Genomic DNA, 23442 nt, shown 5'->3' on the forward strand with positions numbered 1-23442 from the left:
ATGGGTGAGTAGAGGCTCCTTCGGGGCCTTTGCTTACCCTGGGCACTCCTGCTTTTTTTGTGAAGCTTCAAACACTCTTGGCTTCATTTGAGAACAACTCACAGCCTTTTATTTCCAGGCTGCAGTGGCTCTTTGCCTTCCTGGATCAAGCCTCCCGCTGCCAAGTGTGTGCAGCGGGAGGCATGGGTGGAAAGGTAGCTCCGGTCAGGCCCCCACAGTGACACCCTCCCTGCCCCAGGACCCACCTGCATGTGACTACAAGAGCCTGCTTCATGGAAGAAGCTATTAAGCCCTTGTCCATGCTAGCACAGGTTCATAATGGAGCCTCTGGGGCCATGGCAGGGCCCCCTAGAGCCCCATTCTGTGCTGTGCTGCCCAAATCTCTCTCCAGTGATTCCACCTACTGCATTAAGTCTGGGGCCTTCACGTGCTGTAAGTATCATTCATCTACTGTCAACTTTGAGCACCCACATTGCCAGGCATCCCTGGGCTGTTGAGGGTACAGAAGTGAATGAAGGGGGTGAACAAAAAGGGGGAGAATAGCCTGGGACCAGGGACCCACAGGGACACCACTGCCCTCTCTGTGAAAGCGTTGTGTGGTCTCCAGGGCTCCAGCTTTGACTTGAACCTGGTCAACTACTTCCTGTTCCCTCACAGGCTGACAGCAGAGAGCTGCTGCTCCAGCGAGGTGGGTGCTGTCCCTAAGAGTGTTGAACAGACAGGGGCCTGAGCCAGCGGCCACACTACCTCATCCAAAGATTGCTGTGCTTCCCCTTCGATGCGGGAACTGCAAGATCCTGGGTGACATCGCTGCCCACTTGCTGGTGCCAGGCCAGAGCTGTGAACTAGCACTGAACCAGCACTCTCTGGAGTGTCCCGGGAGAGCTGTCCCAACCACTGCTAAGCCCGCAAGGGTGCTGCTGCCCAGCCCCTATGGGAAACTGCCCACACAGGTGGCCGCCTCCTGCTGTCTACTGCAATGTCCCATCCCTCTTATGCAAGGAAAGTCTGTGTGCTCTTTTACCAGCAGTGGCCCAGGGAGGGGCCCAAGGCTGAGCCGGGCTCTCCCAGAGTCTGGACCACGTCCACCCTCCACACGGCTGGACGGAAGCCATTTCCAAGGACAGCAACATCCTCACCTGTGGGAGAGCAGACCCACCAGATTCCTGGATTTGATCTCCTGGGTGGAGATGCATCCAGTCTCAGCCAAGCATTGGGTCAATATAGTATTTCCCTTCACTTTGAGTCTTTTAAAAATCCATCCATCCGTTCATTCATTCATTGCTCAGTGTCGGAATATATTGGTGATCCAAACAGACCTAACCCCTTACTTCAGAGGAACAGACATTGCATAATGAATTATGCAGTTATTTGGTAAGTGTGCTGTTCTACGAGTGTGAATGGCCAAGTGTCAGTGGGAGGTTAGTTCTAGCTCCTAACTGTGCCTGTGACTCCACCCTTTAGAGTTAAGGGTGGTATCAAAATATTTAACAACTGGAACAGCAAAGGCTTTGGCCAGCAGGATGAGTTTTAGCCATGGACAACCAGAGCAGTACCTGAGGGCTGAGCGGGGGCAGTCCAGTGACCTTCTTGTGCCTTGACCCTGCTATAGCCCCTTTTCTACGAAGAGAAAGACCCTTGTTCTCAAACAGTATGAAACCAGCCTCTCTGGAGTCTTTGAAAGCTGTTGCTCTTCCTGTATGCTGTACCCTTGATTTCCTCACTGCATCTGGGCAGCCTGATAGGGACCCGTGCTCCTCCTTGGTAAGGCGAGGACATACCCGTCCCCTTCACTTGAGATACAGCATGGAGTGAGAGCCCTGTGTGCTGAAGGACTTGCCTAGTTCTGAGGCTGGGAGGACCTAGAGGATTGAATGGAAGAGGGAGGAAGGGTGCACAGGATGCGGCATCCCAGTGGAATACTGTGGAGGGGACTCACCTCTCAGGTGCACCTGAAACCCAAATAACTGGAGATGTTTCAGACCCAAGAATTCTGGACTGCCCACAAACACCTGTTGCAGATGCCACATTCCTTTCCTCGCACCTAAGCAGCTGGGGAGGTTGAGAGGGGGTTGTCACATCTCCAGAGCTGGACTTGACACGGGTCAGGGCTAGCTGGGAGGCAGCCCCGTTTCTCCGGAACTCAAACCCATCTCCTTCCCGTGGGCACCATCCCATCCAGGAGCTGGAGAGGAGCACACGAGCAGCCACACTGGCAGGGCCGAGGACTAGCTGTCACACAGGGCCATGGTGCACCCACCATGGCTACACCCAGCTCCTTACCACAGGCACCATCCCATCCTGGAGCTAGAGAAACGCAGGAGCAGCCACGCTCACAGAGCCCAGGATCAGCCTTCACCACAGGTTTCCCACTCCAGAGCCTGCACCCGGCTCCTTTCCTGGACCCCACCCTATCCTGGAGTTGAAGCAGAGAAGTGGGGCATGTACAGAGCCTGGGAGCAGCCCTTACCACTGGGTCCCCAAGCACCATGCCTGCAGTGCCATTTGGGAGAACATGGTACAGGTAAAAAGGCACCAGGGACCTCAAGGGCTGCCCCACTTGTGCAGTGGGTGGAGGGGAGCTGTGAGATGTCAGACCTCAGGGACCTGTGCCAGAGGCCCAGTGGACACAGACACAGATGAGGCCCTCTCGGAACCCACCACTAGACACCCTTCTGAGAAAGACGAATTGGCAGATGCTAGCACAATGTCCAGTTTACAGATTAGGAAAACAGATTCTGTGATAAAGAGAATTTATTTTCTTTCTGAGCCAGGAAAACTACTTATTTCCTACTTAAGATGAAGTGAACAGACTGGCACAGTGGCCTTCCTCGGTCATTGGAGAAATGATTCTGAAACGCTTTTCTTGTTGACAGTGTGTGTCTGTGCCTACCCAGGGCAGCCAGGTGCTCAGGCTCACCCCAAGGTGGGACTTCAGTGAGTATGGGCTCCACTCCCAGAGAGACCCAAGCAGCCCACCCTGGGCTGTATTCCTCATGCACTTCACTGTTGTCCTGCTCCAGTGCCTCAGTACAAAGGAGCCTGCCAGCACGAGGCCTGTCCCGTGGCCACAGCAGAAACGACAACCACTTGAGCACACTCCTGTCACCCCAGGTCTGCTCACAGGGTAAATACACATAATAAAAGTTGTAGAAAAAAATGGATTAACTTCAGTGATTAGGCACCAACAGTGATTTGAAAAATGAAATGTCAGTTTTAAATGGTACCAAGTCAAGAACTTAAGACGGGGCTTCTCGCCCATTTTCTCTTAAGGAGAAACCAAACATTCTGTACAAAATGATTCTAAACAGCAAGATACAAGTAGCCAACAAATAAAAACAAGAACACACACTGCCGGACCGAATATGCCAGCCTGACTCTGCAGTGGGCTCTCAGCAGGCAGACGGCCCTTGTCCCAGGCCCCAGGGGCCTGGTGTATCCCAGAATGATGCCCTTAGTGCTGTGCAGGTCAGCCTCCCCTCCCCTACACTTCCTAGATCAAGGCCCAGGCCCAGAACGGCAGTGCTCACTTCCCTGTCCTGCATCTCCCTGGAGGTCACAGTCATACCGGTGGTGCTGTGCCAGGGCCTGGGACTGAGATGACAGCCTCACAGCATGCTGAAGGACCACAAGGCAGACTGCAGCTGAGCCTATGATCCCACAACCAGAATGGTTGTGCTTCTGCCATAGGAATGCGGTCTGTTTGACTGGTTTGAACTAAAGAAGTTGTCCATATCAAGCCAGGGAGGGACTGGCTAATTGGCCAAAGCTCTGGTGTTGCTCATCCCTCGTGATGCAGATCCTCCAGAAAGAAGTAACAGAGCAAGGAGCTCCCCGAGACCAGTAGAGCCTCAGCCTAGGAAGGGGCCAGAAAATATCAAATCCAACTACCCACTCCACAGATGGAAAAGCAAGGTCCTAGGGAGATGTCCTTGCCCCTGCTTCTCATTGTTCCCACCTGACTGCTCTCTAACTTTGCAGGTGGTGGGGGTGGGTGAAGGCGGCTCCCCTGGAGAGCCCAGCAGGACAAGCCCTCATGAGAGTTGCACTGGCTGAGGTGTCCCTTTTTGGGGTCTCACTCATGGCCAGGCCACCAGGGGAGGTGGACTTTAACCTCATGATAGGTCCAAGGACCCCTGTATTAAGCTGAGTTGACTTTTCCTTCTGGGCTGGTGGGTGGAGGGGTGGACACATGCTAGACATGACTGGAGTTCAGGCTTGGGAATAGAGCTCTGCTTCCAATAGGCCCGTGTCCTCTTCTCTTGCCCTTCTTTCCATCTCCACCCTAATCTCACCCTCAGGGTTTTGGTGGTCACAGGAACCAACAGCTAGAAGGAACCCCTCTGGAGATGGGACTTCAACACCTCAGTCTCTGAAGCCTCCACCAGGTTCATGCATGCCACGCACACTCAGAACACGCAGCACTTTCTCAGCAGCCTGGGATCAACAAGGAAGGTGACTGGGCTGGGAACTGAGATCAATACTGGGCCCCATTGTAGTCAGCTGGGGACAGGGAACAGCAGTTAAGAGCTGCGCTGTATGGGGTCTCTTGCAGAGGACCTTACAGGGACACAGTCAGGGCTGGGCCAGTCATCCAGCACCCTGCACACTCTGCCCAGTGTGGCCACCCGGCCATCACCATTCCAACTGTGGAAGCACAAAGGCCCGGCCCCTGCAGTTCTGAGCAGCTGGACCTGCACTCCAAAGTCCCTTTGGTCCCTCAGCACAAGGCTTTTCCAGTCTGTCGTTCCTTCTTCCTCCACCGCACCCTGGCCCTGCCCTCCTTCCCTGTAAAAATCTGACCTAACTTCCTCTCAAGCCTAACTCAGGCACCCCTTGTCCTAAAAACCACCTTCTCTGCCTCCACTCCCTGAGGAGTTTCCACTTTCTGGGCACCCCATCAGCACCTTCAGCCCATCTTGCCCATCACCACCGTCTGCGTCCTTGTCCTTTCCCTCACTGATGTGACCTTGTCAAGTTTGGGAAAAGGTCTGATAGACTCCTGTGTCCTCAGTGCCTAAGCCCGGGGCCTGGCCACCTGAGCCAGGGGAGAGGGCTCCTGCTGAGGGGTACATCCCCAGAAGCTGACCAGGCCCCTGGTCTGGTGAAGTGTGGCACTCACAGGTGCTGACAGGGTGTGGAGGCCGCCTCCATCAAACCCTGTGGGCAGTCATTTTTTGGAGGAGGAAAGTCTATTCACCCCAAGGTAGGTTGAAGTGTCTGCTCTGCCCTGTTCATTCTGAAACTCTTAATGTTTTCCCTTCCTTTTGCCTTTCCCTCTCTGCCTCTCCCACCCAGGAGCAGCTGCCATACTCTGGCCTCAGTCTGAAAGTGGGAGACCCTGCAGGTAAGAGCTGCCTTGCTGGGTCTAAGGATCTAATTCTTTTGCTTCTCAAGACCACCTTTAACCTTCCTTCTCAACTATCTCAACGTCTGATGGCCTTGCCTCTCCCCTGACCAAAAAATGCCAGGGCTGAAAAGGTCCATGTCCACTGTGGCCTGCGGGCCTCGGGTCCCAGGGTCAGCAGGGTAGCTCCTCATGTTCCAGGATTGAGGGGAACAGCCCAAAGGCTAGAGGGAAGAGGCTGAGGACCGTGAGCGAAGTGTGAGTGTGGAAATCTGTTGGGAGCCTGGGTCTGAGGAGCAGGAAGAGACTGAGGATGCTTGCTGGCAACCGCTCCTAGCAAGGGGGTGAAGGTGGGGACCACAGCCAGCCAAAGGCAGACGTGGGCCCCGAGTAGGCAGAGGATGTGCCTGGATCAGGCCTCTGCTCTCTGGATAAGGGATGCGGTCCCTGATACCACAGAGCTGTAGAGTGTGGAGGAGCAGCTCTGAAGCACTGTCCTGGCCCCGCTCTGGTTTTGGTGGCCCAAGTCACAGCTTGGCACCCCTGGGAGGCTCCAAGGACTGCCGCAGGCACATCTGTTCATGCATGGTCTTCTGCAGGGCCCAGGTCTTCTCCAGATCCACCTGGACATAGTCCACCTTCTCCCCGGACGTGACAGAGCCTATGGATGACTGAGGGACAGAGGGTGGAAGTGGGAGTGGGAGTGTCTGTGAGTTCCTGGTGAGGAAGGACAGGCTGAGGAGGGGGCTCTCCCAAACTGTCTCAGGGGGAAAGGAACTTCCGCCTCCTGCTCTCAGCAGCCTGTGGGGCCTGGGCTTTAAAGCCTCAACTCCAGGCTAACCTCTCCTGCTGCTGGATGCCACAGCCCTGCCAGCACTTCTCATCTCCCAGCTCGCAGGAAGAGCCAGGCCCTTCTCTGGCCCAAAGATTGGTCAAGGCCTTCCCCTCTAAACACTCATCCAGGGCAGGAAATTTCCCAGGTGTCAACAAGCACCAGCCTAGGCCTTTCCAGGGGTGCCTCGGTGAGCCCTATCTCCCCAAAGGGGGCAATGCACAGAGGTGGAGCTCTCCACCCTGCTGTCTAGACAGGCTGGCTACTGTCTAGTAGTAGACAGTGCTTTACTGTCTACCAGTAGGTGTGCTTTCTCGGGAGGCTTTCCAGGGCCCCGAAGTCCCTTCTGACGCCCCCGCATCAATGGCCGAGCTCTGGAACCCTCCCACACAGTGAGTTCTCCTCATAGAAGAGTTTGGCCTGGAGCCAGGTTGCTGAGTCCTGGGTCTCTCCTGATTTATTCCACAACCTCCACAGATCAAGTCTCCACACCGTCATCTGTCTGTCTCTACAGGGAGTCAGGGCAGGCTAATGAAGGCACCATGCTGAGAGGGAAGGAACAGGAGCCCCAAAATCCAGATCAGAGCACCACTGAGCATAAGAGCCAGGCACTGGGCTGACAGTGGCAGCCCAGCAGCCCGGTGCTGCTGGTGCTGAAGGGCCTGGCCCCACAGTCTCTCTCCCAGGACCCAAGGACTCTGCCCAACCCCAGCTCCACCCCAGGCACCTTGCTCGGCTGGAAGTCCAGGGCCACATAGTGGATGGTACCAGTGCTCCTTGGCAGGGCTGAACTGCTGGTGCCACCGGAAAAAGGAAATGCAGATGCCGCGTTCTGCTGTCACAAGGAGGAAAATCCTACAAATGAGTTTAGGACACAGACAGACGCAGCACCCAGTGGATCACACCTGCGAGCCTACTGGGTCCTACTCTGAGCCATGCACTGGGGCACACTCTGCTCATTCAAACCCTCTCAGCAGTCCTGTGAGCCAGGTTTTACTACTGTGCCTCTCCTTCATACACTAGATGCTGCACCCAATCAGTCCTCTGAAACTCCCACCCATGGCCCAGAGTGGGTCCATCCTACAAAGCAGCTGCCTCCCCCTCCAGCTCCCAGAGATCAGCAGTGCCCACCACCCCAGGCTGCACGGAGCCTACTCCCTTACTGCCCACCACCCCGGGCTACATGGAGCCTACTCCCTTGGCAGCTCTCCAGGAGACACACAGGGTCCCCCAGCCTCCTCCCTAGAAGGCTGCCACCTTGCTGGGACATTCCTGAAGTGTGGCTCTGGTGAGAAAAGCGGCCGCCCTGGGCTCTGGGTTTTGGCTGCTTTGCTGGTTGGCTGGCTCATTCTTCCGGTATCTATGCAGCAACTATCAAGTGCTGGTCATGATGCCCTCTTCAGTGCCAATCTAACAGGTATCCTGTGGTCCACCTGCATCTCCACGTCTCTCACAGCCCTCACCACGGTGAGGCATGTACATTTGTGTCTCCCCATGGCCAAGAAGAGACCTCCAACTCTGCCTCTTCCAGGGTAGGGCACCACCTGTATCACCATCGTGAGGGCGAGGCGGGCTGCCTCTGCTCTTCAAGTTCCAGACTTCCTTAAGGGGAAACCATCATATTCCTAACCCTGATGATTGCCTGATATGCCTGTGCTCAAGAAGGCTTGCAACAGGAGACCAAATCACACCTGACTGGGCTGGGGTGAGTCAGCTGGGGTAGCTACGCTGGGAACCAGGGACGTGAGTGTGGGTCCCAGGGGACTCTGATAGGCGGCTTACAGTGACCCCCAAGGACTCACCAAGAAAATCTCTCTCTCTCCACTGTCTTCTGAGTCTGTGCTGGTGATGCTCTGCATGGAGATGGGGTATTGGGAGGAGCTGGAGTAAAAGGTGTGGCTGTCGTGGGAAGAAGGCAAGGAGGACATCCTGGGTGGGGCTCAGGGCTTCTGTCAGGGCTCCAGCCTCCAGCTGGGCCCTGACTTGAAGCATCCAGACCTCACACTGTTACCAGATCAAGAACTGATGGCGCAGGGATCATTATTCCCCCTTTACAGATGAGAAGGCCGCCACGCCTCATGAGACACAGTCAAGATCAGCTATGTCCAGATCAACATCAGCGTCCAGTTTCCTGACCACAAGCCAATGGCCATCCCACTCACTCCACCACCAACCCAGTCCCAAGCTCCTGTTTCCACTGACAGACACTCACCTGGTCCCAGACCAGGACTCTGTGACAGGTGGCTTGAAGGAGAGCTCACTGATGACCCTGTTGTTTCTCAGGTTGGATGGTGTTGGATTTGCTGGAGCAGGAAAAGAACCTTCAGTCATCAGCCAGGTCTGGTTCCCTGTGGCCAGAATGATCCCCACCCAGGTATCCCACTCCTTCCTTGAACCCTGTGCTGGGCCAAGGCCACAAGGTGAGGTCATAGCAGCCTGGAACCTGAACTCTAGCTCTTCTTCCTGGTCTACATGTGGAGGGCACAGACCAAACTTCACTGGACACCTGCTGTGAGCCAGGGCCACTGTCCCAGACACTCTCTTTCCAAACAAACCCAGGAAGTAGGAGTTACTATCTTCATTTCACAGAGAAGAAAACTGAGGCTCAGAGAATTCACATGACTTGCCAAAGTCAGACGTTCCACATCTAGGATCCACCTGACCCCTAAGCGAATGAAGAGTCCCTGGACATTGTCAAGAGATAGAATGGGGAAAGACTTACCTTTCCGGTTAGGCTTGAGGCTGCGGTTGACAGGGGGCAACTGGACCTCATGTCCCTGGCTGACATCTTGGTGCACAGAAAGCTCCGTGAGTGGGAAGCCAAGCAGGTTAAAGCAAACAGGACATGAGCCCACAGCGGTGCAGACACCCTGAGAATCGCTGCCTGCTTGCTCCACAGCCACCAGGGTAGGGAAGCCTGGGTTCATGGGCACACAGCTGTCCTCAGAAGCAATGCTGTCCGACAGGCCTACGAGTGCTTTTCCTGGCTAGGAAGGGGAAAGTGAAAGAAACACAGCTATCACCAGCAAGAACAAGATAGGAATGAGAATTTCTAGACAAGGCCAAAAAGAGTCATGATTGGGTGTTTTGAACGAAACTCTTGATCACCTTGGCTGGGGGCTGCTGTCTTCAGCAGCCACCAGAGGCCCAGACAGAAGTGCTCCAGCCAGGAACCCCATGCATGGGGCCCCTCTGGGCAGCCTCAGGGGTCAGACTTTGGAGCAGCTTCCATGACACAGTCACACGTAAAAGTGGAAGAGTTTTCAGTTCTTACAGGTCCGGGGAGGTCAGGGAGCACAGAAAAAGAGAGCAACAGGAAAGAGGGTGGCAACTGGCAGTGTATCTTGCGGAATGGGGTGTGGATCACTTAATTAAGGTTGGAGTAAATGCCTGGATGATCCATTTAAAGGGAGCAGCAAGACAGTGGCGAGCCCAGTCTGCTGGCTGGGGGAGGTGAGTCTAAGTTCCTATCTCTGGCCACTGACTGAAGCCACATGGGTGTGATGTAGAACTGGAAACCATCGGGGTGACTAAGTCCTCTGCCTCTGTTCTGAGAAAGTTAAACCTGCATTCAATGTGGATGCCAGGGCAGCATACAATTATAAGCCTTCATTACATGGGGAGGGCTACACTTTGAAGCTATCAGAGTGACCCTGGAAAGACTCTGAAATCAAAGTAGAGGCAAGAAAAAATGAGATGTCTGGGCCCTTCTAGCTCTCAGGACCCCATGGGGTCCAACTACAATTTGTGACAAATCTATAGGATAAAATATCTTTAGTGGTTGGGTCCACTCTGGTTTCTGGATACTGGACCCAAGCAGAAGGCAGCACAGGCCGTGCACCATGCAGGTGTGGCCTCAAGACCCACCATCCACCTCAAGTCCTGACTCAGCACTGGCGGGTGTGGGGAAAAGAAAGAGAGATCAGACTGTTACTGTGTCTATGTAGAAAGAAGTAGACATAAGAGACTCCATTTGTTCTGTATTTGAGATACTATTAACCTGTATCACTACCCCTAACCCTGTCCTTGCCAGAGACATGTGCTGTGGTGACTCAAGGTTTAATGGATTTGGGGCAGTGCAGGATGTGCTTTGTTCAAAAAGTGCCTGAAGGCAGTACGCTGGTGAAAAGTCATCACCATTCTCTTAATCTCAAGTACCCAGGGACACATACACTGCGGAAAGTTGCAGGGACCTCTGCCTAGGAAAGCTAGGAATTGTCCAAGGTTTCTCCCCATGTGATAGTCTGAAATATGGCCTTGTGGGAAGGGAAAGACCTGATCGTCCAAAACCCATGAAGGGTCTGTGCTGAGGAGGATTAGTATAAGAGGAAAGAAGGCCTCTGGGCAGTTGAGATAGAGAAAGGCATCTGTCTCCTGTCCGTTCCTGGGCAATGGAACGCCTCAGTGTAAAACCCGACTGTATGTTCTACTTACTGAGATAGGAGAAAACCGCCTTAGGACCGAAGGTGGGACGTGCTGCAGTGCTGCTCTTTATGCACTAAAAAGGTTTATGGAGATGTTTGCATATGCATATCAAGGCACAGCACTTTTCCTTAAACTTATTCATGTCACAGAGATCTTTATTCACATGTCTTTCTGCTGACCTTCTCCCTCCTATGATCCTATTTGTCCTGCCACTTCCCCTTTTCCAAGATGGTAAAGATAATGATCAATAAATACTGAGGGAACTCAGAGACCGGTGCTGGTGTGGGTCCCCTAGGCCCACTTTTCCTTTGTCTCTGTGTCTCATTTCTTTCCTCAAGTCTCTCATTCCACCCAAGGAGAAACGCCCAAAGGTGTGGAGGGGCAGGCCACCCCTTCAGGCAGGTCAGCATCTCAGGCCCTGATCAAGGCAAGGACCATATCAGATGTCTTGGCCCTGGAAGGTGAGGTGTGGGGCGAGGTGCACTTCAGCAGACAAGGAGATTCCTCTCCCCCAACGGCTGTGATTAACAGACAAGGTATCAGGGAGGTACAGGGAGCTTGGGGCTCACTCAGGCTTGTGGGTGACCATCAAGCTGCAGGCAGAGCTGCCACAGAGTTGTGCAATGCAGCAGACCTAGGTACAGCCTTCCTCCAGCTCCTGCCCCATCTGCCCTCTGCCTTGGTTACCTAATTCCCACCATCTTTATAAGGGGCCTGAAGCCAGGCTTTGTTGCTTGTCTGACACCTTGGACAACTGTGGTTACCCTTTCCAGGTGGCAGCCTGGAATCCATCCACCTCACCTGACTCTGAGTACTGCCCTTGCCTTGAGGCTCACATGGAAGCACCCCTTCTCCAGAGGATCTCCTGGATAAGGTTGCTGAATCACATCACCCACCACCCCGGTAGCCTGTCCCCTCCGCCTACCCATACCAAAGGCTCACAGGGAAGCACTCCTGCTCCAGGGGACCTCATGGGTTAGAGCACCTGCTTAGAGCACCCAGAACCCCAGCATTCTGCACCCTCTGCTACCCACAGGGCTGGTGAGCCTTGTGATCCCATCTACTTAAGTACTCACTTTCTTCCAGACCTGGATACCTGTATCTCACTTATCCAAAAACTGAACCTATGATTCTGAACTGAGGCAAGAACCCAGGCGGGCTCCTAGGAGGGAGATGCTGTCACCCTTTGGGGGATGTGCTTTTAGTTCCCTGGAGTGTGACCTTTACCTCCCTGAGCCAGCCTGGGGACCCCTGGTTCAGTCATACTCACCAGGAAAGAACTGACTCCCTCATGCATGGACTCAGCAGGCCGGCCGGCATTCCCTGCACCATGCCGGGGGTAACTGCAGGAGGAAGCTATGACAGAGGAAGGAGATCCACATGTATCACAGCTGATCCATGTGTTGATGCCTCCCACACCCTCCCCAGTGCTGCTCAGGGTCTCACTGACGCTCCAGAGGACACGACTCTCCACCCCAAATGACAAGGTGTTACCTCTAACACAACCTTGCTCCCTACCACAACTCCTCCTGGGTTTCCAGGTCCAGCTCCAGTGTTACCCACAGAGTGTCTCTCCTAGACATCTACCCACAGGATACACTTCTCCTTCAACTCCTATGGCACCCACCACCCATCCCCTTCACCCACCTGCCACCTCCAGGAACAGTAAAGAGGGCTTGTACTGACTTCTGCATATCGGTTTCATTTCATTGTGTACATAAATGTGAGCTCTGAACAGCAAACCTGTTTTATATATGTCTCTATCATTTCAATTTCACAGCACAAGGGCCTTGCTCAAATTGCTGAAACACTGAAAAGACTGCAAAGAGTTCTAACCCAGGATCCAGGACCTCAGCATGAGGTTCATCTTTGCCACTTCTGACTTGCAACCCTGAATAAGCCTAAGTACCACGGGCCTCATATAAAACAGAGAAAACAAGGCTTTGCCCCACCAAACTCCCTCATAACGGGAAGAACAAACAAAGGCTTTGCAAGATGTAAGAATGGATGCAAAAGGAAAGGAGTTACTATTGATCTATTTCTTTTCATTGAGGAGAGGAGGTTATATGCAGATATAAAATACTCTCAGTGGAAAACAAATGACAAAAAAATCTAGGTATTTCAAATACAAGTTTAGACTTCAATCAAAGAGATCCAAATATAGGTTGGAAAATATTTTGAAGATCTCGTTTTGTTTCAACTGTGAGTCCACACTGGTTTGGCTCTAGTTTGGACTGATCTCCTCAATTTCTATTTTAAGTCTTTGCTTTGATTTACACATACATACGCGATTATTTAGAATTCCAAACCCATAATGTGCTGTACTGCAACGAAGAATGTTCTGTCTCCCTTAGTAGAGGCCGAGTCTGCCACAGTCTTGCCACTGTGGTTGTCTACTAACACCCTGCAGTGCTGGGGGACACAGCGGTCTCAAGGTCCAGACAGGAGATCAACTTGACTATCAGTGACCTGAGTGGCTCCCAAGTCTCCCTTGGCCATGGGAGACCAAGGACTAGCTAACCACTGAGAACCCGGTGCCACCTCCCCTCTCCCTCTATTTCTCGGTGAGGGCTCATACTGACCGTGGCAACATCGGCTGTTGTCTATTGCAGGAAGGGTATTCCGCCTGGGGATGGCAGCGTCAATGGACCACCTGCTGCTTTCACTGACTGAAGGTCTCTGCTGAGGGCTGCCCCACTGACATGCTTCTGCCTGACTTGCCTTGGGCAGAGGAAGGGAGCCAATAGGCCCAGGAGTGGCCATGGCCGTGGCACAGAGGTTCTTGTCTAACGTGACTGTCCTAGGGATCTGGTGCGCTGAGAGTGGGATGGCCGGAACACCACTGTTGTTCACCAGGTGGCCCCCAAACTCCTGGCACAGGGTGCTTCTGGGTGCCTTGAAGGGGTACACACCCTCATTATCTGCCTCAGAGCCTGTGAGGCTGCCTCTGGTGTGGCCATGGGAGGCCAGGCTCCAGGGGGTTCTGCAGGTGCTGCCTCTGAATTCTGTATTGTGCTGGCTCGGCTTGGAAAGGCTATGGAAGCCATGGATGTGACCGCTGACTCCATCGACACTGCATTCACTGTGCTGGGCAAGATTTTGCAGAGCTGTGCTTCTCCTCATGGGGAATGGGGCCCTGGAGCCCTGCGAGAAGCTGGCACTCCTAAGACAGAGAAAGAAGGGAAGGGGCAGGGGTGAGAGGAGTGCCCCAGGGAGGCAGGCGGGGAAGTTCACAGCCCCATGTAGTGAGATGGTATGGAGAAAACACAGGAAGAGGAATTGGGCAGACCTGAGGTTTGTCTAGTTTGGGAGTTCACTACCTTGTGGCCTTGAGCATTTTCCCTTTCTGAATCAGTATCTCCATCTATAAAATGGTGATTAAAAACTCATTTTGCAGGTTGCTTCGAAATCAGACTCTATAAGAAGGCAAGGAGGACATCCTGGGTGGGGCTCAGGGCTTCTGTCAGGGCTCCAGCCTCCAGCTGGGCCCTGACTTGAAGCATCCAGACCTCACACTGCTACCAGATCAAGAACTGACGGGGCAGGGATCATTATTCCCCCTTTACAGATGAGAAGGCCGCCACGCCTCATGAGACACAGTCAAGATCAGCTATGTCCAGGTCAACATCAGCATCCAGTTTCCTGACCACAAGCCAATGGCCATCCCACTCACTCCACCAACCCGAACCAAGCTCCTGTTTCCACTGACAGACACTCACCTGGTCCCAGACCAGGACTCTGTGACAGGTGGCTTGAAGGAGAGCTCACTGATGACCCTGTTGTTTCTCAGGTTGGATGGTGTTGGATTTGCTGGAGCAGGAAAAGAACCTTCAGTCCATCAGCCAGGTCTGGTTCCCTGCGGCCAGACTAATCCCCACCCAGGTATCCCACTCCTTCCTTGAACCCTGTGCTGGGCCAAGGCCACAAGGTGAGGTCATAGCAGCCTGGAACCTGAACTCTAGCTCTTCTTCCTGGTCTACACGTGGAGGGCACAGACCAAACTTCACTGGACACCTGCTGTGAGCCAGGGCCACTGTCCCAGACACTCTCTTTCCAAACAAACCCAGGAAGTAGGAGTTACTATCTTCATTTCACAGAGAAGAAAACTGAGGCTCAGAGAACTCATATAACTTGCCAAAGTCAGACGTTCCACATCCAGGATCCACCTGACCCCTAAGCGAATGAAGAGTCCCTGGACATTGTCAAGAGATAGAATGGGGAAAGACTTACCTTTCCGGTTAGGCTTGAGGCTGCGGTTGACAGGGGGCAGCTGGACCTCATGTCCCTGGCTGACGTCTTGGTGCACAGAAAGCTCCGTGAGTGGGAAGCCAAGCAGGTCAAAGCAAACAGGACATGAGCCCACAGCGGTGCAGACACCCTGAGAATCGCTGCCTGCTTGCTCCACAGCCACCAGGGTAGGGAAGCCTGGGTTCATGGGCACACAGCTGTCCTCAGAAGCAATGCTGTCCGACAGGCCCACGAGTGCTTTTCCTGGCTAGGAAGGGGAAAGTGAAAGAAACACAGCTATCACCAGCAAGAACAAGATAGGAATGAGAATTTCTAGACAAGGCCAAAAAGAGTCATGACTGGGTGTTTTGAACGAAACTCTTGATCACCTTGGCTGGGGGCTGCTGTCTTCAGCAGCCACCAGAGGCCCAGACAGAAGAGCTCCAGCCAGGAACCCCATGCATGGGGCCCCTCTGGGCAGCCTCAGGGGTCAGACTTTGGAGCAGCTTCCATGACACAGTCACACGTAAAAGTGGAAGAGTTTTCAGTTCTTACAGGTCCGGGGAGGTCAGGGAGCACAGAAAAAGAGAGCAAGAGGAGAGAGGGTGGCAACTGGCAGTGTATCTTGCGGAATGGGGTGTGGATCACTTAATTAAGGTTGGAGTAAATGCCTGGATGATCCATTTAAAGGGAGCAGCAAGACAGTGGCGAGCCCAGTCTGCTGGCTGGGGGAGGTGAGTCTAAGTTCCTATCTCTGGCCACTGACTGAAGCCACATGGGTGTGATGTAGAACTGGAAACCATCGGGGTGACTAAGTCCTCTGCCTCTGTTCTGAGAAAGTTAAACCTGCATTCAATGTGGATGCCAGGGCAGCATACAATTATAAGCCTTCATTACATGGGGAGGGCTACACTTTGAAGCTATCAGAGTGACCCTGGAAAGACTCTGAAATCAAGGTAGAGGCAAGAAAAAATGAGATGTCCGGGCCCTTCTAGCTCTCGGGACCCCATGGGGTCCAACTACAATTTGTGACAAATCTATAGGATAAAATATCTTTAGTGGTTGGGTCCACTCTGGTTTCTGGATGCTGGACCCAGGCAGAAGGCAGCACAGGCCGTGCACCATGCAGGTGTGGCCTCAAGACCCACCATCCACCTCAAGTCCTGACTCAGCACTGGCGGGTGTGGGGAAAAGAGAGAGAGATCAGACTGTTACTGTGTCTGTGTAGAAAGAAGTAGACATAAGAGACTCCATTTTGTTCTGTATTTGAGATGCTATTTACCTGTAACCCTACCCCCAACGCTGTCCTTGCCAGAGACATGTGCTGTGGTGACTCAAGGTTTAATGGATTTGGGGCAGTGCAGGGTGTGCTTTGTTTAACAAGTGCCTGTAGGGCCGGGCACGGTGGCTCACGCCTGTAATCCCAGCACTTTGGGAGGCCGAGGCGGGCGGATCACAAGGTCAGGAGATCGAGACCACGGTGAAACCCCGTCTCTACTAAAAAAAAAAAAAAAAAAAAAATACAAAAAATTAGCCGGGCGCGGTTGTGGGCGCCTGTAGTCCCAGCTACTCGGGAGGCTGAGGCAGGAGAATGGCGTGAACCCGGGAGGCGGAGCTTGCAGTGAGCCGAGATCGCGCCACTGCACTCCAGCCTGGGCGACAGAGCGAGACTCTGTCTCAAAAAAAAAAAAAAAAAAACAAGTGCCTGAAGGCAGTACGCTGGTGAAAAGTCATCACCATTCTCTTAATCTCAAGTACCCAGGGACACATACACTGCGGAAAGTTGCAGGGACCTCTGCCTAGGAAAGCTAGGAATTGTCCAAGGTTTCTCCCCATGTGATAGTCTGAAATACGGCCTTGTGGGAAGGGAAAGACCTGATCGTCCAACACCCATGAAGGGTCTGTGCTGAGGAGGATTAGTATAAGAGGAAAGAAGGCCTCTGGGCAGTGGAGATAGAGAAAGGCATCTGTCTCCTGTCCGTTCCTGGGCAATGGAACATCTCAGTGTAAAACCCGATTGTATGTTCTATTTACTGAGATAGGAGAAAACCACCTCAGGACTGAAGGTGGGATGTGCTAGCTGCTCTTTATGCACTAAAAAGGTTTATGGAGATGTTTGCATATGCATATCAAGGCACAGCACTTTTCCTTAAACTTATTCATGTCACAGAGATCTTTATTCACATGTCTTTCTGCTGACCTTCTCCCTCCTATGATCCTATTTGGTAAAGGTAAAGATAATGGTAGAGATAAAGATCAATAAATACGGAGGGAACTCAGAGACCAGTGCTGGCGTGGGTCCTCTGTATGCTGAGCACGGGTCCCCTGGGCCCATTTTTTCTTTGTCTCTGTGTCTCATTTCTTTTCTCAAGTCTCTCATTCCACCTAACGAGAAACGCCCAAAGGTGTGGAGGGGAAGGCCACCCCTTCAGGCAAGTCAGCATCTTAGGCCCTGATCAAGGCAAGGATCATATCAGATGTCTTGGCTCTGGAAGGTGAGGTGTGGGGCGAGGTGCACTTCCGCAGACAAGGAGATTCCTCTCCCCCAACGGCTGTGATTAACAGACAAGGTATCAGGGAGGTACAGGGAGCTTGGGGCTCACTCAGACTTGTGGGTGACCATCAAGCTGCAGGCAGAGCTGCCACAGAGTTGTGCAATGCAGCAGACCTAGGTACAGCCTTCCTCCAGCTCCTGCCCCATCTGCCCTCTGCCTTGGTTACCTAATTCCCACCATCTTTATAAGGGGCCTGAAGCCAGGCTTTGTTGCTTGTCTGACACCTTGGAGAACTGTGGTTACCCTTTCCAGGTGGCAGCCTGGAATCCATCCACCTCACCTGACTCTGAGTACTGCCCTTGCCTTGAGGCTCACATGGAAGCATCCCTTCTCCAGAGGATCTCCTGGATAAGGTTGCTGAATCAGATCACCCACCACCCTGGTAGCCTGTCGCCTCCGCCTACCCATACCAAAGGCTCACAGGGAAGCACTCCTGCTCCAGGGGACCTCATGGGTTAGAGCACCTGCTTAGAGCACCCAGAACCCCAGCATTCTGCACCCTCTGCTACCCACAGGGCTGGTGAGCCTTGTGATCCCACCTACTTAAGTACTCACTTTCTTCCAGACCTGAATACCTGTATCTCACTTATCCAAAAACTGAACCTATGATTCTGAACTGAGGCAAGAACCCAGGCGGGCTCCTAGGAGGGAGATGCTGTCACCCTTTGGGGGATGTGCTTTTAGTTCCCTGGAGTGTGACCTTTACCTCCCTGAGCCAGCCTGGGGACCCCTGGTTCAGTCATACTCACCAGGAAAGAACTGACTCCCTCATGCATGGACTCAGCAGGCCGGCCGGCATTCCCTGCACCATGCCGGGGGTAATTGCAGGAGGAAGCTATGACAGAGGAAGGAGATCCGCATGTATCACAGCTGATCTATGTGTTGATGCCTCCCACACCCTCCCCAGTGCTGCTCAGGGTCTCACTGACGCTCCAGAGGACACGACTCTCAACCCCAAATGACAAGGTGTTACCTCTAACACATCCTTGCTCCCTACCACAACTCCTCCTGGGTTTCCAGGTCCAGCTCCAGTGTTACCCACAGAGTGTCTCTCCTAGACATCTACCCACAGGATACACTTCTCCTTCAACTCCTATGGCACCCACCACCCATCCCCTTCACCCACCTGCCACCTCCAGGAACAGTAAAGAGGGCTTGTACTGACTTCTGCATATCGGTTTCATTTCATTGTGTACATAAATGTGAGCTCTGAACAGCAAACCTGTTTTATATATGTCTCTATCATTTCAATTTCACAGCACAAGGGCCTTGCTCAAATTGCTGAAACACTGAAAAGACTGCAAAGAGTTCTAACCCAGGATCCAGGACCTCAGCGTGAGGTTCATCTTTGCCACTTCTGACTTGCAACCCTGAATAAGCCTAAGTACCACGGGCCTCATATAAAACAGAGAAAACAAGGCTTTGCCCCACCAAACTCCCTCATAACGGGAAGAACAAACAAAGGCTTTGCAAGATGTAAGAATGGATGCAAAAGGAAAGGAGTTACTATTGATCTATTTCTTTTCATTGAGGAGAGGAGGTTATATGCAGATATAAAATACTCTCAGTGGAAAACAAATGACAAAAAAATCTAGGTATTTCAAATACAAGTTTAGACTTCAAACAAAGAGATCCAAATATAGGTTGGAAAATATTTTGAAGATCTCGTTTTGTTTCAACTGTGAGTCCACACTGGTATGGCTCTAGTTTGGACTGATCTCCTCAATTTCTATTTTAAGTCTTTGCTTTGATTTACACATACATACGCGATTATTTAGAATTCCAAACCCAGCCGGGCACGGTGGCTCAAGCCTGTAATCCCGGCACTTTGGGAGGCCGAGGCGGGCGGATCACGAGGTCAGGAGATCGAGACCATCCTGGCTAACACAGTGAAACCCCGTCTCTACTAAAAAACACAAAAAAACTAGCTGGGCGAGGCGGTGGGCGCCTGTAGTCCCAGCTACTCGGGAGGCTGAGGCAGAAGAATGGTGTAAACCCGGGAGGCGGAGCTTGCAGTGAGCTGAGATCTGGCCACTGCACTCCAGCCCTGGCGACAAGCGAGACTCCGTCTCAAAAAAAAAAGAATTCCAAACCCATAATGTGCTGTACTGCAACGAAGAATGTTCTGTCTCCCTTAGTAGAGGCCGAGTCTGCCACAGTCTTGCCACTGTGGGTGTCTACTAACAGCCTCCAGTGCTGGGGTACCCAGCGGTCTCAAGGTCCAGACAGGAGATGAACTTGACTATCAGTGACCTGAGTGGCTCCCAAGTCTCCCTTGGCCATGGGAGACCAAGGACTAGCTAACCACTGAGAACCCGGTGCCACCTCCCCTCTCCCTCTATTTCTCGGTGAGGGCTCATACTGACCGTGGCAACATCGGCTGTTGTCTATGGCAGGAAGGGTATTCCGCCTGGGGATGGCAGCGTCAATGGACCACCTGCTGCTTTCACTGACTGAAGGTCTCTGCTGAGGGCTGCCCCACTGACATGCTTCTGCCTGACTTGCCTTGGGCAGAGGAAGGGAGCCAATAGGCCCAGGAGTGGCCATGGCCGTGGCACAGAGGTTCTTGTCTAACGTGACTGTCCTAGGGATCTGGTGCGCTGAGAGTGGGATGGCCGGAACACCACTGTTGTTCACCAGGTGGCCCCCAAACTCCTGGCACAGGGTACTTCTGGGTGCCTTGAAGGGGTACACACCCTCATTATCTGCCTCAGAGCCTGTGAGGCTGCCTCTGGTGTGGCCATGGGAGGCCAGGCTCCAGGGGGTTCTGCAGGTGCTGCCTCTGAATTCTGTATTGTGCTGGCTCGGCTTGGAAAGGCTATGGAAGCCATGGATGTGACCGCTGACTCCATCGACACTGCATTCACTGTGCTGGGCAAGATTTTGCATGGCTGTGCTTCTCCTCAAGGGGAATGGGGCCCTGGAGCCCTGCGAGAAGCTGGCACTCCTAAGACAGAGAAAGAAGGGAAGGGGCAGGGGTGAGAGGAGGCCAGGACTGCCCCAGGGAGGCAGGCGGGGAAGTTCACAGCCCCATGTAGTGAGATGGTATGGAGAAAACACAGGAAGAGGAATTGGGCAGACCTGAGGTTTGTCTAGTTTGGGAGTTCACTACCTTGTGGCCTTGAGCATTTTCCCTTTCTGATTTAGTGTCTCCGTCTATAAAATGGTGATTAAAAACTCACTTTGCAGATTGCTTAGAAATCAGACTCTATTATATCTAGAGCTGGTATATCTATATCTGGGCTGTGATTAGCAGGGTGATCAGTTTCACCCCCACAAAACAGACAGCAGCAAGCCAGGTACACTGCCTATTGGTTCCCTGCTGTGAGCATTCCAGAATGTGCATGTCTGAATGCCCAGGCGGAGAAATGGTGGGGAGAGCTTTGAAGTGGGTGGCAGGAAGCAGCAAGCAAGTCATCTCATCTCTGAGTCTCAGTGTTCCCCTGTAAAGTAAACCAGCAGCTCATGGGTGTCAATGTGGTTAAGTTATAAAGAACTATTCAGAAGTAAGCAACAGATTCATCTTCTACCAGGTATTACGGTGGTTAGAGAGGCAATTAGAGGGAAAAGTTTCTCTCCCCAGAAACCTAAACATCTAAAGAAAAAATGGTTTCCTGTTTGGCAACTACATTTGGGATGGAAAAAGGTCTGAAGCCAGGCACAGTGGCTCACACCTGTAATCTCAGCACTTTAGGAAGCCCAAACAGGCAGGTGGCTTGAGTTCAAGAGTTCGAGACCAGCCTGGACAGCATGGTGAAAATCTCTCTCTTCAAAAAAACAAAACAAAAAAAATTAGCCGGGCATGGTGATATGCACCTGAAGTCCCAGTTACTTGGCTGGGAGGCTGAGGTAGGAGGATGGTTTGAGCCCAGGAGGCCAAGGCTGCAGTGAGCTGAGATCATGCTATTGCACTCTAGCTTGGGCAACAGATCCAGACCCTACCTCAGAAAAAGAAGAAAGTTTTGAATTATTAAAATGTAGGTTTTGGGAGATAAGGCAAGTAGTAAAAAGAGAATCAATGAATGAGAAGGGAGCTGTGTCATGTTCCAACGCTGCCACTGATAAGCTCTGTGTGCCTTCCTGATTGCCCCAGACATGACCCGGAAATCACAGTGATTTTCAAGTGTCCATCTGGCTCTGCAGCTCTACAGCCTTCGGCTTTATGAGAGTGGTTTGGAACTGGGTTCTATGTTCTGTGTGGGTGCTCTGGGAAACTGGAGGATGTAGTTTTGAGCAAGTATGGATCTAGGTCTTCTTCCCTATCTTTTATATTATTATTCCTCCTAGGATTTAATGTAGGGAAAAAAGTAAGACTGGATCCTTATAGCAGTGGTTCTCAGCCTCTTCATGGCCACAGGCATCTTTAAAAAGCTGAGCAGGCTGGGCGCGGTGGCTCAAGCCTGTAATCCCAGCACTTTGGGAGGCCGAGACGGGCGGATCATGAGGTCAGGAGATCGAGACCATCCTGGCTAACACGGCGAAACCCCGTCTCTACTAAAAACACAAAAAATTAGCCGGGCGTGGTGGCGGCACCTGTAGTCCCAGCTACTCAGGAGGCTGAGGCAGGAGAATGGCGGGAACCCGGGAGGCGGAGCTTGCAGTGAGCTGAGATCCGGCCACTGCACTCCAGCCTGGGCGACAGAGCGAGACTCCGCCTCAAAAAAAAAAAAATAAAAATAAAAAATAAAATAAAATAAAAAGCTGAGCAAAAGCTCTTGGGGTATCTCCCCAGAATGAGGCATATCTCACACACATGCACATTTGCAAGCTGTTTCTAGGGGTCATAGCCCTCTGAGACCAATTCGTGGAACTGCCTCACTGGTGTGCTCTCAGCCTATGGAGAGCTTTCCCTTAGGGACGTGGCCAAAGCTGGCCCAGAAGCTTAGAAAAATGAAGGGAAGCAGGTGTTCAGACCAGGCTACCTCCTCTGTGAACATGGGCCACCAAGCTTCACACCCTTCCTCCCTGGGCCTGTGCATTCCTTCTCCCTTTCTATTCCTCTCCACACACGAGACCAAGCCAACAGCATGGGCCTCCATAACTGAACACGTGTCTCTAAAGCATGCTGTGCTTCACCAGCAGACACGAGAGTGGAGGAAGATGCAGGATCCTCATGTTCATATTTGTCTTTGGTGCCTTTCACTTGGTCTTTTGGAGTTTCCAGATCTCTGGTAGATATGCCACCTGGATTTGCTCCTGTGATGTTGGCTCATGCCTCACTTTCCATCTAGGCCAGGCACAGCAGACACAGATGCCACCTGCCCTGCAGGACAGGCGTCACAGCAGTGGAGGAGGTGTCATGAACGCACACCACCACAATCAGATGGGATGAGCACACGGCTACCGACAGATCTGGATGAGCCCTCCCTGGTGGTGGTCGAGACCACCAGGAAAGCCTTCTGCAAAGCCTTCCATCTGAGTGAGCCCAGAAGAATCAGCAGCAGCTGGCCAGACAAAAGTTGAGACAAGGGAAAAGCTGTTCCACTTGGAAACAGCAAGATGCAGAACACAGCCTGGCCATTCAAGGGGCTGCAATCTGCTCAGGCTGAGAGATGACAGTGGAGGGGCCAGGCCAGCACTGAAGGGATCAGGAGCTTCGGAAAGACGTCAAGGTGGGGATAGAGTGTGGGAAAGCACCTCAGGTGTCCTGCGGTAATCTCACACATATTCAGAATAAGCCCATCATCTTCCTCCTGAAATCTACCTCTCCTGATTGTTCTGTCTTACGATTGGCACCAGCCTCTCAAACCCAAAACATTGGAGTTACCCACACTCTCATTCACTCACCGGTCAGCCTTAGTGAGCCCACCCCACTCATTTCCTCCTGATCCTTCTTCTGGACCACAAAAGGTCTCATAACAAGTCTTCCTCACATCTTCCCAGGGCCTCTCCAGCCCTCTGCATCCTGCTATTTACCTTCCTAACCTCCCAGCTTGAACATCTTCACCACTGTCACAGAGACTTTAGGATGAAGTCCAAACTCCCAGCTTTACTCCATTCCATCTCTCCAGTCTTTTCTCCCTAGTTACACTTCCCACCTAGGATCCACTCAAACC

At 52.6% G+C, this 23442-nt stretch overlaps 1 protein-coding gene across 1 annotated transcript in view; it reads right to left on the reverse strand.

Annotated features, from left to right (window-relative positions):
* Positions 1-2743: 2743 nt before the first annotated feature.
* LOC105480791 (GRB2 associated binding protein family member 4) overlaps positions 2744-23442 on the reverse strand; it is a 54446-nt gene continuing 33747 nt past the window's right edge. Inside the window, 7 exon segments of the mRNA XM_071078922.1 lie at positions 2744-6018; positions 6907-7011; positions 7982-8078; positions 14324-14414; positions 14835-15099; positions 18136-18221; positions 20083-20333. Coding sequence (XP_070935023.1) covers positions 5875-6018; positions 6907-7011; positions 7982-8078; positions 14324-14414; positions 14835-15099; positions 18136-18221; positions 20083-20333 — 1039 coding nt within the window. The 3' untranslated portion in view covers positions 2744-5874.

The sequence above is a fragment of the Macaca nemestrina genome, chromosome 15, assembly GCF_043159975.1.
Source record: "Macaca nemestrina isolate mMacNem1 chromosome 15, mMacNem.hap1, whole genome shotgun sequence".
In the NCBI taxonomy this organism is placed as follows: Eukaryota; Metazoa; Chordata; class Mammalia; order Primates; family Cercopithecidae; genus Macaca; species Macaca nemestrina.